Below are 19,016 nucleotides of genomic sequence, written 5' to 3' on the forward strand. Positions count from 1 at the left end.
AAAGCTTTACTCTACTATGAAGAATTTCTTAATGTATTTTTACCTGTTATGCAAACATCTTTTAAACCTTTTTGCCAAATTACACGAGACAAAAATATGACTTTTTTTTTTATGCAAAATCATAACTTTTGAGTGATCAATATAAATTTTCATGACATGAAAAAAATAGTTTATAAGTAATTTAAATTGTGTACATGTACATATAATTGGCAAAAACTCGTGAAAAAAAAAGCAAAGTTTCTTTCCTCCTATATAAAATTAATTCATATGGAACAAGGTCCAACCATACATAATAATAGGGGATTTTTTTATTTTAATAAATTAAACAAATATAATGATTACCCAAATAAATAATTTAAAAAATTATTACCGAAATTTGTTTCCCGTAAACGAGATAATTTTGCACATATCTCGTTTACACCGTAGAGGCATAAACGAGAGAAGACAGGTGAATGCGGCACTTGTATATCTCGTTTATAAACGTATATTTATAAATATAAAAATATATTTTTTGAAAATAATAAAAAATATTAATAATATCAATAATTCCTATTTTTAGCATGCAATTAGTACTTAAAAATGTTAGTAGAAGAGATTAAAATGGATACGTTTGATCAATTAGTACCAAAAAAGAGTGCATAAAAAATTTTAAATTAAAAAAATTTTAATCTAAAATTTTTTATGCACTCTTTTTGAATATTAATTAATCAAATATATCAATTTTAATCTCTTCTACCAATCTTTTTAAGTACTAATTGCATGCTAAAAATTTGGATTATTGATATTGATATTATTAATATTTTTTATTATTTTAAAAAAATATATTTTTATATTTACAAATATATATATATATATATATATATATATATATATATATATATATATATATATATATATATATATATATATCCCATTTACATTATAAACGTTTATAGTGTAAACGACATGTCGTGTAAACGAAATAAGACAGAAGAACGGATTTCAATAATAATTTTTTAAATTATTTATTTTGATAATTATTACATTTATTTAATTTATTAAAATAAAAAATCCTAATAATAGTTTCTTTTACAATAGTTTAGGAACCCTCTCTAATTATTGAGCACAAGATCTTGAAATTTAGTTCTTCATGGTTCACGATTGTTCAGATTGAACTAGGACGAGCAACTGATTCAATGACCAGTTTAGATCAACTCGATTTAAACCATGAGATTCAAAATTATAATTCATATTATGACCTTATATTTAATTCTTAAATTTTTTATTCACATCTATATTTTATTTGTATAAAATATAAATACAATAGTGTTCAATTAAAGTCTAAAATAATTAAGTTAATATTAATAGTAAAATTATAAACAACAAAGATAATTCTAATAGCAAAAATAATTACAAAATTAACTATCATAAATTGTGTTAATTTAAACCAAATAATTTATGTAATAAAAGACAACAAAAGAAGCAAAGAATCAAATTAAACAACCTAAACCCACTGCAACTGGCGTCACCCACTCGGGCCCCAACAACAGCTGTCAACGTTATTGTGAGCAAAATAGAATATTTGTCAACCGCACCTTCTTGTTATACAAACACAACTAAACAAAATATTTTTGATAAGTTATATATACGGAAAAGGAAATATGGGGTTAAGGGGTATATTAACCTTCTTGTTCATGCACTGCGAATTTGAATGTGGAGGCCAGTTGCAGCCACCAAATACTTCATAAAAACATCAATAACTTCAAACAAGAAAGAAAAAGAAAGGTAGTACTATCTAAAATTTTATTATCAAGATAACAAAAATATGGATGAATGGAAAGAAAATGGCTCCTAGATACATCACAAATTAGAACTCTATATTTACATGATCGTGAATCATCAACCACCAATGTTACAGTATACAACAACTCTCACTGCTTCATTCATCCCTCCCCTTTCTTTCTCTGCAAAGTCTTATTTGGTTGCTGTGAGCATTGCAACGAAATTAAATATCACAAAGTATACATCCTTTGCTCTTGGAGGGAGATCTGTCATTTCGGTCCCGTCCGGCGCCTTTGCCGATGATGCACGACCAAAAATGCTTAAAAAGGAAACAAAACAACGAGTGTGAGATGTCTTTGAATGGTTGGCGTGGCGGTTAAGATTTGATATAACAGCAAAAGGAGTATGATCAAATTACCATATTCAGCTCAAATGGCTACCCTCATGTGATTGTAAACAACTGGTGATACCGTTGAGCTCTGCTTGAACATTTCTCTGAAGGCTTGGCCTTTTCATGGAATGAATTGTTATGATGCAAGGTTCTCCTTCTGCTTCTTGTTCGTATTAAAAAGTCTTCGGTATCTAAAACATATGAAACCTAACATCGCGCAACGTATTCAAGGAGAAGACAAAGAATGGAATTCAGAAAACGTAACTGAAAACGACTTGAAACTCGAAATATATGCATCGCTGACCTACAAACTACCTTAGACGAACTGCAAGCTATCTTGCACTCCAAGCCATTGAAAACGTCGACTCCATCCATGGCCTGGCTGGTAAATTCATCGACAGTGGCATATTTGCGTTTATTCCTGCGAAAAATATTAAAACAAAATAATTACAAATGTTTACCTAAGCATAGGCATGAAATGGAACCAGCATTATACTGATTAGTGAAATACCTATTCAAGAAAATTCCAGACTTCTTATTTTGGTCAGGGACAACAGCTAGGAAGTCATTGTGCAGATATGCTGAAAATTTTGGGTCAATTGACACAGCAGTCACTTCGGGCTTATCACGCCCGTAGTCCATCAGTTGAATAGACAAACGAGTAGGTGCAGGTGACTGCAGTTGACAATGAAAAGGAACTAAGGTTTAGAACATGCAAAACCTTATATTCAAATATCTCAATCCTAAGTTAAACAATCAAAAGCTGATCCAAGAGGAGCAGAAAGATAAGAACTTTTACACATTCAACTCGATATATATTGTCATCGTGAAGAAGAATGCGAGCATTGTCATGATAGACTGTATCAAAAAATCTTTCAGGTTTTCTTGATTTCTCATGTGCATATAATTGAAGAAGCTTGTTATCCATCTCATCATCTGCAACAGCTTGAAGCTGTAATGAAAGAAGAAATTCAGCATCCAAAAGAATTAAAATAGCACAGATAAGATAGAGAAAAGGAGGATTTCATGGCTGTTACATGTTTAACAAGTTTATATATTAGCTTGTCTATTGTGAACAAAACATATGACTGAGTTCCAACAATAGCTCGACAGTCATCCTCAAACTTCGTATTATCAGAAGAACCGTCCAGGAAGTCATAAAGAGAATTCAAGAACCTGTAGCACAAAGCGCACTCTCAGTTTAGCACAAATATGCATCATGCTATTTGTAACAGAATGTAAAGACTATGATTTCACAGGCAAATCACCTGCCATATTGTTCAGTAGAGCTAGTATCATTTGTAGTCCCCCATTTCCTTTCATCAGAGGACGAGTTAACCTTTGCCGACCGAATCCTCTCGTACAATTTCTGTAAAATTGGAAAAATGGAAAGGCAGTATAAGAATGCATAATAAACTACAAAACCTCCAGGACATTAGCAACCATGGTCATGCATATAAATATGTAAATACTAGTAGATAATGTTGTACCTGATGTAATCTAAACAGCACATAAAAGGAATCATTTCCATAAAAGACTCTATAATGTTCTTTTTCGTGCAACACTGGCATGACATATTTTGCCAGAGGCTTTGCCGTGAGAAGAAAGTGTTCTGAAATTGGTACCAAGGAACTATCTCCCTCAACATCATTGCCATCAGCCATTTCTTCAGCTTCACCTTCACTCTCAGCCTTGTTATTGTGTTCTTGATCCCTACCCTCTTTTTCTTCTCGTGTAAAGTCGTCACCATCAGCAGACTCACTACCAGAAACATCACCATTTTCCAAAGCATGGTCACTGTCCTCTGACGACCTATGAGGACTTTCCTCGCCTTCATCATCAAGATCATTTCTTCCTCCGGCTTCACCACAAACTTCTTCTCCATGTCTACTTTGGTATTGTCGGCTTGTACTACTATCCTTCCCTTCAATCACTCCCTCCAAACCAGCTTCTCTATAAACTGCAAAGTTGTCCTCTTCAAAGTCTCCATTGGGAGATAATTCTCCCTCTTCTCTATCACTTTTGAAGTGTCCAACTGATTCATCTTTGGGTCGGTGAACTTTGGTGCCTTCAGTAATAACCCCATTTGAAGATGTAACAGGTTTTGTAGAATCAGCGGGCTAAGTCATGATAAAAAGACAGAAAACAAAATATCTGGTCACTTTGGCAATAATGTGCAGTATAAAAGTTTATTCGGGTTGCACATTAAGCCCACACATTTATTCATCTATTTCTAAGTTGAGGAACAACTATTAAATGAGACAGGCACACTAAAATTTAACCAGCAAATTAATACTTTCTATACATATTGCTAGCACTTAGGCTCAACATGTATCTTGGCATCATGAAATGAAAGTTCAAACTTACAGAAATGTGCAAGTATATGTGTAGCATCAACAGCATGGTGAGATGGACCTCTAAACCCAAATGCAAAAATCATATAGTGCTTTTTAGTCTTTTGAAAAGCCAACAACTTATGGCACAGCATTTACATCAAAGAATGGAAATTAAATGAAGATTGAAGTTGCCAAAAGATAATCATACAAATGATAAACCATCTACATGCTATAAAATCCATGAATCGGTGATTTGAGGCAATATGCTTTTCAGGAAATCATCTTTACTAATGCAAGGGGAAAAAAGTAACATCAAGCAATATGAGGCTCCAGATCTCTGTTAGTTAACATTAATTGAAAGTTTGTTTCACATGAAGGTGTCAATCAACAATCAGGAGAATGCCTGTAAAAGATGAAACAAAATCTCATTCCAAAAAGCATCCATTGTCCTCTAACATAATTCACACTATATATTTTTCATTCCATTGCATCATTTGCATGTTACCGTCTTAACTTGAAAATTAACTGAAATAAGTTGAAAGACTTAAGCCGTACCTTTGATGGAGGTAAGCCAAGCCCTCCCTCGCCAGAAACATTACCAGGACCAGATGGAGGTGAAGTAAGTCCTTTAAGGGGGAAAAATATCTCAGAATTCCATTGATATTAGAGTAATAAATGAATGGTATAGTAAATGTAAAAACTATGGGAATGAGATAGGACTGAAAATGATTATGATTATGTGACAATAAGAGATGTAACAAGCACTAAATTAATATGCCTATTAATGCCAATATGCAACAAAGTATTTAAGATAGAACTGCAGTGTCCTCATTCTTGATTCATGTAACAAACCTGATGTGTTATCTATGTTAGTTCTTCCATTTTGCTCCATTCCAGAGGCCACTGAGATATTAGCACTCGCCAACTTTTCAATCGGATGGTCTTGTTTATTGATTCTTGATACTTCATCAGGGATGGATGCAATCATATGTATTTTACCCTGCTGTGTATTACTGCCCAAAGTTTCAATCTTGTATGAAGTGCGGTCTGAATCAAGATGACTACTCTCTTTAACTCCACTATCCCCATTTGCTAACCATTCTTTAAAAGAATTTGACTGTGCTAACAGAATACTCTCATCCCTGTTTTCGTTAGTGTTTAAATTATTAGGAGTCGCACCAAAACCATGACTATCATTACCATTAGAATCATTTGAAGTGCCACTTCTAGAAGAATTGCTCTTAGCCTTAACAATATCATCTGTATCTTCACAACTCTGGGGTCGAGAAGGAACACCAAGCATGGGTTCTAAAAAAGTAGTCCAAATCTTTAAAACTTCATCCATCTGTTCAGTTGTACAAAGTTCTCCACAGGAGTATTTTATTAGCTGATACAAATCTTCATGGATCTCTGGATCAGGATACTCAAATTCCAAGTTTGGAAGAAGAGGCCGTCTATTTCCAGCAGCAATTGCAAGAAGAACATCATCTTTCCATTTCTTCTCACTAATTTCTTTGATTTCTGTCAGTAAGGCTGTAGAATGTACAGCAATAGCAAGGAATCAGAAGTGCAGAAAAGTAACTTAACAATAGCATGTTCTTTAAGTGTGAAACAACCCATTCATTACCTTTATTACTCAAGCTTTTCTTATCCTGCTGCTTAAAGTAGAAGCTACGGTGATCAAGTGATTTATGATGATTCGCAGCATGTACTTTAGCCCACTCTGGTTTACAAGCAACACTCATCCTTACACATTCTACATGTTTCTGCCTCAAGCGGTTTAATATGACAGGCAAAAAGCGAGGTGCATCCTTTCTTAGCCAATCCATTGCATCAAGCCCATGGTCACCATATAATCGTTCAATCAATCTAAGATTTGAAGCTAAAAGAACAAAAGAAATCATATTAGAATAGGAAAAACAACAAGAATTAGCTCATACCTTAAGATATTCCATTGATCAAACCTGTGAAGTGTTCCTCAATTCGAATTGGACTGTCTCCCTTTATAATATTAGTATTAATCTTTTCCAAGAGCTCTTCTACTCGCTTGATTGCTACATTTACAGACTCGATCAGCATATCAAGTTCATACCTGCCAGCATAAGTTAAAAAAATCAGCAACAATTGATAATAGAGAAATTGCATACATGAATCAATCCAATTATGTCAAAAGCACAATAAATAGCTGCAGCATTAAATGACTAAAAGAATTAGTTTCCAAAGGGGAAACAGAAATCAATGATAAGCTCTAACCTGTCATCTTCACATCTAAACAGAATATCTTCAAACTGATTTTTTCGCATGTGTTTAAAGGAATAATCTTCACTTCCTGAAGTGACAGACACCCAGTGGTCATTCAATACTTCTGCACCAAGTTCTGTTCTCTGGCTAGGTATTTGTATTGGGTACTGTGGGAGCAAAAAGTAACACATAAAGAACACAATCAGCAAGAGCATCACAGAGATTCCATTAGGACATGAAAAATAATGACGAGATAGGTAAAGCAAGTATACATTTTTTGGAAGAAGACGGTAACTGGGAGTGCATTGTTCACAATTAGAAAGGTCTAGCTCATTTATAGGTTTTGCCAAATACTTATCCTTGGTGGCATATGGAGACATCTTAGGAACGAAAACATCTTTATTTGCAGCTGCTGCAGTGGATTTGTCCCTTTCTCGGCACTCTCTATCCCTTTCTTTCACCCCTTCAACCTTATCACGGTCTCGATCTCTATCCCTCTCCTCTACCTTCAATGCTTTCAATCCATGTCCTTCATTCCGCAAGGACTCTGGATATATAACAATCAGACAGTTTAGCCACAAGGTGAAGCTAATATTGTCATTTGAGTTATAATAACAATAATAAATGGGGTGCATCTATTATAAGATAGCAGAAAGGAGATAACCATGTTACATACTTTTGTTCATGACGCCAGCAAGAAATCCTTCTGCATGACAGAACTTGATTAATGAGAAGAAAGAATTTAAAATAAAAAAACGAATTCAAGGAAAAAGAAAAAATAATAGGTTGAATATTACCATTCTTCTCGCATTGTGCCAAAAATTCATTAAATCCCTCCATAAGATCTGGAAATTTCCCCAGCAAATCACCCACCTGGAATAACAAATAGTGACATCAGATCAAGATAATCCTAGCCTCAGCTTTCTTCGCACCAGATTCACTAATAAGTAATAACTATTGACAGGATATGGCAACAAAACAAGTAATGTAGCTAAGAAAATCAATATATATAAATCTATCAACCATACCAATGACTGCAATTCTTGTCGGGTAATTATTTCCCTGCTGTATATATGTAGACACTTCAAAAATTCTTGATAAACCTCAGGAGTTCGTAATTTCTCCTTGACTTTTTCAAGGAAAGCAACGACTTGACTGCACATACCTGTGATGATAAGAAACTGGAGTCTATTAACTTCAAACATTTAAAACATGCATATAAGAAGTTCAAAGCATATGTTTCGCAGGGTAAAAGAAATTCTGAAAATGTTAGAACATACATCCATGATCAAAGTATTAACAAACTCACTTTTCAAAGAGCTTTTATCTTCACAAGTAGATGACATAGGGCGCAGGTCAAAATTTTCATCTTCTTCATGGAATGGTTCAGCACCAGAGTCATCAGTCCTACGACCAGATTTTCGCTTGTGGGATAAACTGTCTCTATTACAATCAACATCATAATCTCTATCATCCCTTTCCCTTTCTCTCCTATCTCTCTCTTCTCGACGGTCCTTTTCCTTTTCAGCACGCCTTTTCTGGTCCTTATCAGCCCTCACCAAACTTTTATCAAGTTCTTGATCAGGATGATCAACGCTGAGATCACGTTCACCATGAGAAGCCGTGGTCCTTTCTTTCTGTCATAGAGAAAGGGAAATATTAGCTGCTTAATAATTAACTAAAATCAAAGGGACACACAATTAAGCTGAAAGATTACCTTGTCAACATGCATTGGTCTAATAGTTGGCATTGCAGAGCTCTTATCACGAAGTATAGAATTTCGGGCAGAAGTATAATGAGTTGAAGCTGATACTGAATTATCAGGAAGAAAATGAGTAAACTCCTCAAGAAGATCTTCATGGTCACGGAAAAGTGCAGCAACCTATGTAAATACCCAATATATGATTAAAATTAGTATCTAAATTCATAACCTATCAATACTCCAAGAAAACAAACCACAAAAAAGAGAGAGAAATAGAGGCCAATACAAATTTGCCTGATGGCAACACCGGACATATACAACACAAACCTCTAAGTAAACCTCAGAGATAGTCTTGGTTTCCTTTCTGTACATATTCAATATATCAAGAAACGACTTATACACACGGTCATCGCCTTGAAACCGACTCTGCATGAAAAAAATTCAATCACAGTTAAAAACTGTCCATTTTGTGTTGAATTTGCAAAAAGTATAAGAGCCTTAAGCAAGATGCAACAATTGATTGTTTAACAATACCAATATCAATGCCAACAATATGATTGGCAGCCTGAACTCTATCATTGGCCAAAACTCCTTTTTTTTTTGGTTTCTTGTGCAGAAATGCAACTTGAAAGCCTTACAGTCAAATTCAACAAAAACTTACCTTGATCTTGCCCACAAAATTTATAGCTTCAACAAATTCAACAGGCTTCTTCTGCTGAGGTTGTTCATCCTCCAACGGAAGTGTAATTTCATATCCCTTAGGCAAGAAGGTATTAAACCCTAAAATTAGATTTCTATGCCCTTTAAAGAGCTCCTTCACTCTTGCTATGACACCCGCTGTATCAATTCTACGTATGAACAAAAGATAGACAAATCAATTTTGCTAATAGAACCAATATCTCTACTCCTAATAATACAGAATGTTTCCACGTCCATAAAAGAAAAGCTTGGAGGAACTGCAAGATGTAATAATGAGGTCCAAAATGATCAAACCTTTGGGCCTTGAAATCTTTCATTACTTCTAAAAAGTCATCATACTTTTCCTTCTTATCATGAAACATATCCTTCACGGCCTTCAGGTATTGTAAGGCATCATCTGTGGTCAGTTTCTGACCAGCATTACCAATCGTAACCTGGGGTTGCCCGGAGCTTCAGTCCAAAAAAAAACTTTAGTTAGACAATTTGAGAAATCAACAAGAAGATTTCGGCACATTATCAACCCTATTCAAGCACATTTTAGTAAAAGAAACATCTGATCTTATCACACTAAGTCAAAACATCAACATAAGGGACTTAAAAGTTAAAGCAATAAAATTGAACCTCCAGAAGAGACTAAATAGTTCTGTAACAAAAAACAATTAAGATTCAACCGCTTCATCAAGCAAAAATGTACCCCATCACACCAAAATAAAAAAGAAAAAAAAAGAAAGCCATGAAACAAGACAAGCCAGAAAGCAAATTGAACTTACGGTTCTCCTCTAGAAGATACCATAGGTCGTTTGAGCTGAGAACTCATGTAAACATCATCTCTGGACCTCTTCATCCCTAAACAAAAATCAGAAGAAACAAACACACGCTTTCAAACTTAGAACACAATAGAAGAATCCCCAGAAACCGGACTTGCACATTTGAACACAAAAGTAACAACCAAGAAGCAGATCTAACCTCAAAGAGTCATCAAACCACGAGCAGCAATTCCAGACCCGAATTGCAAACAGATCACCACCCACAACAAAGAGCCAAACAAATCCTAACAAAAACACAATCAAAAAGCATAATTTGCATTACTTCAATGTAAAGCAACGTGGTCAGAATTTGCAGCACATAATAAAATAAAATAAAAAAGGAAAAAATGAAAACGAAAAAAAAAAATTACAGAGTGATTGTGAAGTGCACGAACTGCAGAGTACCCTTCCACACCAAAGTCTTTTCTCTGCACAAAGAAAAACAGATAGATATGTGAAAAACAAAACAAAACAAAACAAAAACGAAGAAAAAAAATTGAAGCTTTGTGTAACAGTTTTTTCATCTGTGATTATTTTAACACAATCAGAACCTTTGATTGTACCAAAGAGAAACACACCACTGTTGCAGCAAAGTTATCACTTCCGAAGCTACAAAAACCAAAAAATTGAATTTTCTTTCTTCTCTTCTAATTCTTTTTCTCTCTGGCAGAAAAAAAGGAACAGGAAGAAGGAATAGAGAGGAAAAAAAATGTACAAAAACTAGAGAGGGTGAAGGTTGAGATTAGAGAGTTCACAATGTGATATGTGTATGTGTATTTATATCATGGGTATAAATAAAAATAATATAATAATTATAATTATAATTATAATTATAATTATATATTAGCACATATATTATATTATGATGAAAATAATGCAAAGGACATACAAAAGTAATTGGACCAAGGAATTAAGAAAATTTGATCGTAAATGTTTTTCACTCTATCTAATCTTTTTCATGGAGATTAATTTCTACATCTATATCTTTTAAATTTCAAATTTATATGTATCACTACTACTTCAATATATCTTCCATGCTTCAAATTTATATAATATATCTTTATATCTTTATATCTTTATTTTATATAAACCCGTATTGTAAAAAAATTAACTGATTCTTATCATTTTTTAAATTAATGTTTTTGGTAAATTGAGATTAGGGCTAATCAAAATCAGAATTAGATACATGTGAGTGGCATCATGGGATTCAAGTTTACATGATGGTGAGGATAATAAAGGGCATATTAGTCAATTAGCACGAAAGATTGTGAGGAGTGCTTGATTCGAATTGGGGATTGGTTTTAACACTTTTTAAGAAATTAGGGTTCGGACCAATTCCGAATTTTTCTTCTCCGCTAGATTGTGCTGCGTTAGTTGCTTTTTTTAAAAAAATAAATAAATAAATACTTGAATACGTTTATGGGAAAAAAAAAAAAAACTTAGGTCACTTTAGCACCCATTGTTTTACTTAAAAATTGAGGATCAAATTCTCGTGAGATTCAAGAGGATGACTGATGAGTTGCCTTAAAATGAAAATTACACTGTCTTTATATAAAATTAATATTTAAAAATAATTATATTATAATTTAATCAAATTATTTAAAATTATTTATTTATTTGACAATTTTTTATTATTAATTTTACATAAAAATAATTGTATATAAACTTTTTACAACAGTCTTAATTGAGTGGTTAAACTTTATTTTTTTTTTGTCTTTTTCCTATAAATAACATTGCTTGAATCAAACTTAATTATACGTAGTCACCAAAAAAAAAAAAACTTAATTATACGTGACTAGTGATTCACTTCTATTACGAGACTTTTGTTCCAAAGCATTTAAAATTGTTTTAGTAACATGTGAACTTTATACTTTCACCTTTAATTTATTTTTACATTTTTTTTAATTTTATTTGTAGTATCATTAATTATATCTTTGGATTTCTTATTAGCAAAAGCCTAATTTTTATAAAGACTAAAAACTGAAAAACCAATCATTATTTTAGAAGAATGTTTTATATACCATTTTATATATGTTTCAAATGTATACATTCAACTTTTGTATTAAAAATAATTAATAAATTTTTGAAATTTTTAATTTTCAAGTATCTTTACATTAGAAGATTTTATGATATTTAAATTTAAATTATTATTTTATTATAAATAAATTACTATATTACCATTTATTATTATTTATTTATTTATTTATCTCTAGTATTCTAAAAAATTAATTATAAAAATATACACTAATCATTCAAATTCTCCTTTTTTTTTCCCTTATTTTAAACTTGTAAGCAAAAATGGTTTAAGAATCTTAAATTCTTCTTTTCTTAAAATATATCTGGAGGTCTAAGCACATTAGTTAAGAAAATAAAAGAGAAAAGTTTTTTTTTCAATATATAGAAAATTTAAAAGACTAACATTTAATTTACATTGTTATCAAAACTTTCTATTGTAGTATCCTTAATTAGTATCTTTAGATCTTTGTTAGCAAAAGACTCAATTTTTGTAAAGACTAAAAACTAAATAAATAGTAATTAATTTAGAATAATGTTATATGTATCGCTTTTATTATGCTTTATATTATACTTTCAATTTTTATATTGAAAATAATTAAAAAAATCTATAAATTAAACTTAACAGTATAACAAAAGAATAATACAAATATAATTTCTTATTTATTTATAAAAAAATATAATGAGACCCATATGATAATAATTTTGGGGGGTCTTTCAACGTAGATGCCATCATGGCAGATCTTGTGACCTATGATGGGGACTCGGCTTCCCATGAGTCCATGACCACCACTACAATTCACTTTCTGACCCTAAACTTGGCCTCTTTTTTGGGCCAAGCCCAAATTGTAGCCTTTTTTTGTATTTTCTGTTTTTGGCAGAATAGGCAAAGCCCGCCCCAAAAGCATCAAGGAAGCAACCCCGGCATTTAGCGGAAATTTTGCGTGAACGGTAAAAACTCAAGTACAGTTAATTTTATATAACTTTATATAAAATTAATAGTTAAGAATTATTAAAAAATTTAATAAATAAATTGCTATAACTTAAATAATATAGTTTCCTATACTCATCTAAAAGGTTGCGGATTCAAGTCTTCTTATTTTTTATAAAAAAAAGATTTAATAAATTTAAATAAATTAAACCTGAATTTCTACCAAAACTAATATAATGAACCACTAAGGTGATTCGAAATTAATTTCAAATGCAAATATATCTAACTATTTCTATCACTAATAGTAATAATAATAAGATTCTCAACGTGTGTTAATCTCACATTTGGGGTGATTTATTTAGCATAGACTTAATTTCACCAACAATCATATTTTGTATATATCAAAAATTAATTATTAAATCAGCTATTATATATATGTGTCTATATTTTTTAAATATTTTAAATATATATTTAATATTTCAATATATATTCTATATGTATATATATAGTTGATATATATGTATTATTTTACACATTAAATGTATATTTCACACTCTAATATATAGTTTGTCACAAAATATAGAATTCCAAGCACAAGCAAACTAATCAAGAGGAGTAAAAGTTGAAAGTTGCGCAAAATAGAGGCAAAATCTTCAACAAGATCCATATGCTCTTGATGAAAAGATGTTTGAACCTGTTCAAATCCACATATGGTTAGAAAATTATAGATACTAAAATAATAAATAAGCAAAAAAATGTTCTAACGATAAAAAAATTATTTATATAAATTTCACAGATTTTTCTAATAATGTAATAATAATTAACCACTCAAATAATAAAATACCAAATATTTATCTTATACTATGAATAACTTTTGGTAGCCATATAACATTATTAAAATAAAGATAAGATTTTAAAAATCCATACTATAATCAATTTCTTCCAGGACCAATAATAATTTAATTGTGATGTTTGACAATAATACATTACATAATTATTATGTTTTATCAAAACCATATGTATCAAATATTATATATGTTATAGTCAAATAATATTGATACCCTTTACGGTAAAATAAAATCCAACAGAATAGATCATTAAAATCACTTTCAACTGCATGGTATCTAAATGTAGTATCGCTTTTAATAAAGTTTTTACCATAATCTTGTTCACAAGATTTTTAGCTACTTTTGCATATTTAAAAGACTTCATTATTTGTGGAGGTTGTTCTCATCATATCTCTCTCGCAATTTGTACTTAAACATCAAAAGATATTTGTACCCATTAAGAAGGGACTGTACTCTAACTTTTTCATCCACTATATAAACCCTACGCCTGAACAAAAATAGAATAAATCAATTTCTGCTAACAAATTCAAAATATCCACTTGAAATCACACAGGACACTTTCCTGTTCGAGAAAAAATATCTGATCCAAATATTTATTTATTTTTATAGGATATTGTAATTATCATCCACAATTAAATAAATAGGTTGAGAATTCTATTTATATTCTATTTGTAGTAGAATAACATTACTCCATGCTAAAATAGCATGATTTGAGTATTTGACAAATAAAATAATAGTTTAACTAATCTTTATAGTTTTACTAAATTTTTAATTAAGTTTTTATATTTTTTAATTAGATTTTTATATTATTTTTATTTTGTAATTAAATTATTTTTATATCAAAAGCGTTAAAATTTACAGTATATTTTTTTTAAATACATGCGGTCAAAGATTTAATTAATTTTTAAATTATGAATACCTTCAATTTGTAAAAAAATATTCAACTAATTCAAATATTTTTTATATTAAAAAAAATCTAATTATAAAATTAAAAATAATAGAGACTCCATTTAAAAAGAAAATATAAGAATCTAATTAAAAATTTAGTAAAATTATAAGAATTAATGGAGTAATTAAATCTAAAATTATAATATATTGGTTTATATATGAGTAAGTTTGATCGTCGGTTAAAAAAAATAATGTCCCTTATTTTTTATTGGTTTAAATTTTAAACCATGCTTTATTATAAATATAAAATTTAAAATACTACTTCAGGATGTATTTAGGAAGCTAAGAAGAGAGATTTATACGAGAATAAAAACGTAAATTTAAATCGTATAATTATATACAAACCGTGATTTATTAAAATGTTTAGTTAAATGGGTAAAATTCAACATCAACCATAGTTCACAATCCCAAATAGGAAAATAGTTGATGTTTTGGGACTTGTAGTTTTTTGGTGAATTAAAATCAGGGCTAAATCTAAATGGACACATTATATTTGAGCAACAACTTATGCATTGAGTTTAGCTAATGACGCAGGAGGGTATATATTAATTAGACGGATAATATTAGAAAAACAAAAAATAATCAATTTAAATAGCCAAAATTTATCTCATTTAATATTTATTTAATAGAAGATACATTAAATAAGTCAAAAGTAATAAATTGTAATAATTTTTTGTACTAAACATTTTTTATATTTGTCAATTTGAAAAAAAAATGGTAGGGACTCATATTTATCTCTGTGTTGTGATTTTGTTAGTTTTTGACACTTTGAAATCTGAATATAGGAAAATATTGCTTCTTTTATTCAAAATTCAATTTGAAGTTAAAGATTCGTCTGAAAGCAATAAACTAATAATTTAAAGATTCTTTGAGAGTAAGCAAATATCAATTTTTAAAATGTTAAGATTAAAAACACTATTTATTTATAATTATACAAATAGTAATGATCTTTTATTTTTCTTTTTCAAAGACAAAGTGATATTTATTTACTAATGGAAAATGAACAAAAATTATGGGTCCAAATCGGACAATTATACAGCAATGTAAAAGAGGGTTTCCAAAGCAAATACCATCACTTTATCTAAACATAACTAAACACTCTTAGTAAGTCTCATTTTTCTTCTGAAATTAAAGTCCTTCATGAGTTCATGCTCCATGATCTTTTAATTTTTTTCCTATATATATTTAAATATTTATCAGTGTGTGAATATTTCAAACAATTAATGTGACTTTTTTTAAATATTTTTAATTTTATATATTGTTCTGGACAAGGATGTAATGCTGAAAATTTGGTTAAAAGAGTTCGTATATTACTAACTTTATGCAAGGATAACGAATAAAGTAGCAATTAAAGAAGTTATTAAGTCGACAAAATGATAAATTATGATAATAAAATATATTTTTTTGGGATATCTATAAAAAAAAGTATAAAATTAAAAAAAAAAGAAGAACTTGAGAAAAATGTAGATATACTCAAATCTTTTTAAGTACGCATTATTAACTTAAGTTTTGGAGTGTTTTTTTAGATTGATCTCTCAACTTAATGTAGACACAATCACACAATTTAAATCTGAATTTTGGACTCTTACAAACTCATAACCAACTAAAAGATACAAACATATATAAACAAGTAATTTTAGTTAACATGTGAATATGAATAATATTATTATTTTAAATATCTAACAATTAATCACAAATTTATTATTATTTTTTTAAAAAATTGACATGACTTTTGTGCCTAGACGTTATAACAATTGAATTGAAAAAGAGCCGGGTCAAATTTTAAACTTTAAAACACTACTCGAATAGTAATAATATAGCATAAGTCCATAATGCAACAAACTAAAAAGAGAAGAAGATCGATCTGACCCAAAAGAAAAAAAAGTTCACAACTCACATAAAGAGCAAAGGATGAAAAAAATATCAACTTCTTAATAAAAATAATAGATAAAGTATATTTTTTATTTTTAAAATTTATTAAAAATTTTATAAATATTTTTAAATTTTATTTTAATTTAATTTAATTTATAAAAATTTTTATTTATATTAAATATATTTTTTATAACAAAATTTTTAAAAAATTTAGAACCAATCTAATAACAATGTATAATAGTTATATCTTGTTTATTTATATTAAAAATTATTTTTGTAAAATTATTACTAAATTAGTTCTAAATTTTTAAAATATTAATTGAGACACTTGATACAAATAAAAAATTTTTAAAACAAAAATAAACTAAAATAAAATATAAATATACTTTTAAAATTTTTAACAAACTATTTAAAAATAAAAAATATATTTTATCTTAAAAATAATAGTATAGGAGTTAATAGTCAAAATTATCTTTGAAAGATACACCGATCTCCATTTTCATTCCCAAAAGATAAATTTAATCAAAATCGTCCTCGAAATATTTAAAATTAATCATGTTAGTCCCTCCGTCCATTCTATCACTAACGGCGTTAAATTAAAGTCCCAACCCAACTATACAACAACTTTCCTTCTCCTCTACGCGTCTCAACCTCCATGCTAGTTCCAACAGCTTCTGCCTCCTCGTCGATGCCATTTTTCCAGTAATGGTTTTTATTCCAACTTGGCGGTGTCCATGAAAGAGCACAGAGGAAGACTGACACAAGCAGAGCAGATCGGTGCAAGTTGCAGTGGAGGAAAAGACCACGTTCCACCAGAAGCCAACGGTGATGATTGAGGAAGAGAACATAAAAGAGTTAGAGGGCGCAGCGCTTGCGATCTCTGCATCATTGGGTGGAGGGTATTCCGCAAAGCAGCAACTAGCTATTCCCAAAATGCCAACCTCTCAATCGGAATCAAATGCTTAACATAAAACTAATCAATATTTTGATTACCACCAACACTAGTCCCTGCAGCATTCTCAGCACCACGTTTCTGCTTGTTAATGTCCTCCTTCATGTGAGATGCAGGTACCAAATCAAAAAACACGGTGATCTTGTAGCTTTTATAATTTTTTTTGGTTCCATCTGTGGTGGCAACCACCCTATCACTACTCTTGGGAGACTTGAAACAAAGACCCATATATTATATCAAAGTTTCAATCTTTGAGCAACTTGAGCATCTAGCAGCACAGTTAAAATCCTAAAAAAAAAAGAAATGGGTATAGAATAGCAAGTTTGTATGTTCATCTAAATCAAGAATCAATAGAGAAGAAGGGTTTCGGTGTTTGTGGCGAAAAGAATAATAGAAAGGGAGAGAAGAGGAGGAGAAAAGGGATTCTGGGATTGAAACAAAGAGAAGAACTGTGGACAAGGACCGGCAGCATCGTGGTAGAGGAATGTGCAGGAACTGACGGCGACGTGGAACACCTTGCAAGGTGGCAATGTGGAACACCTTGCAGGGCGGCAGCGTGGTGGAGCTTCAGGTAGAAGATGAAGAAGCTGTTGAATGTGGGAAGAAGGAACGTTGTTTCTTGCTTGGTTTGGGTTTGGGTTGGATTGGAAGCGGATATAATCTAAATCTAGTTTGGGTTGAGTTGTCAAGCTAATTGCCACGTCAGCAAACTTAACGTCATTAGTGACAGAATGGATGAAAGGACTAATGTGATTAATTTTAAATCTTTCGAGAATGATTTTGATTAAATTTATCTTTTGAGAACGAAAATGAAAATCGGAGTATTTTTTAAAGACGATTTTGACTATCAACTCAATAGTATAGTATCAATTCTAGTATTACTATGAATACAAAATTGTACTATTCATGTAACTAAACACATTTGATGAACAATCAGAGACAAATAATAACTAACTGAATCCAGCTAGGGAGCAAATGAAGTATTTGTATAATGTGTATAATAAGTTATTTATTTAGCCCAATACGAGTTAAAAAATGAACATTTAAGGTAAAATACTACTAATTTCTCAAACACAATACACTCATACTATCCATAATAATCATTTGGATACCAAAAATAATAAACATCTGATAGCTAGGTAATACCATGATAGATATTTACTAAACAGAAGCGAATCTTTGCTGCTATGCTACCTATGATGAATTGATGATCTTGGCCGTTTTCGGCCCCAAGAAGGATAATTTACTATTTCCGAAAAATATGAAATAAACTCTTCAACCAGATCTTCATGGCCTCTTAAAATTGGAACAACCTTCACAAGTCCAGTAAACATAAAGAAAAAGAAGAAATAATCAATATATATATATATAAAGATATATATAAAAATATAGTAGAAAATTTTGGAGACAAGTAGTTTTTAACAATATTGACTAATATTTAGTCAACACAAATACTAAAAAAGTTATCTTTAATAAATAAATTTTATTGATTTATGTGTATAAATTTTAATAAATA

The 19,016-nt window shown here is 30.3% G+C and overlaps 1 protein-coding gene across 2 annotated transcripts; it reads right to left on the reverse strand.

The window, feature by feature from the left end:
- Positions 1-1,685: 1,685 nt before the first annotated feature.
- LOC112791854 (paired amphipathic helix protein Sin3-like 4) lies at positions 1,686-10,703 on the reverse strand. 2 transcript variants are annotated; one of them, XM_025834858.3, is made up of 26 exons: positions 10,488-10,703; positions 10,308-10,364; positions 10,097-10,181; positions 9,901-9,976; positions 9,425-9,580; positions 9,093-9,279; positions 8,759-8,857; positions 8,447-8,611; positions 8,039-8,366; positions 7,758-7,894; positions 7,527-7,602; positions 7,406-7,435; positions 7,002-7,276; positions 6,742-6,896; positions 6,453-6,580; positions 6,116-6,370; positions 5,341-6,021; positions 5,044-5,114; positions 3,643-4,272; positions 3,421-3,521; positions 3,190-3,328; positions 2,952-3,104; positions 2,664-2,827; positions 2,468-2,573; positions 2,180-2,359; positions 1,686-2,080 (listed from the first exon to the last, which is right to left on the reverse strand). In XM_025834858.3, the coding sequence occupies exons 4-25, from the start codon at positions 9,972-9,974 to the stop codon at positions 2,204-2,206; spliced, it is 4,266 nt and encodes a 1,421-aa protein (XP_025690643.1). In that variant the 5' UTR covers positions 9,975-9,976; positions 10,097-10,181; positions 10,308-10,364; positions 10,488-10,703; the 3' UTR covers positions 1,686-2,080; positions 2,180-2,203. The 2 variants fall into 2 exon arrangements, with proteins under 2 accessions (XP_025690643.1, XP_025690644.1); XM_025834859.3 differs by having other exon boundaries at positions 10,515-10,691.
- Between the last annotated feature and the right edge of the window lie 8,313 nt (positions 10,704-19,016).

The sequence above is a fragment of the Arachis hypogaea genome, chromosome 13 (genome assembly GCF_003086295.3).
Source record: "Arachis hypogaea cultivar Tifrunner chromosome 13, arahy.Tifrunner.gnm2.J5K5, whole genome shotgun sequence".
NCBI lineage: Eukaryota > Viridiplantae > Streptophyta > Magnoliopsida > Fabales > Fabaceae > Arachis > Arachis hypogaea.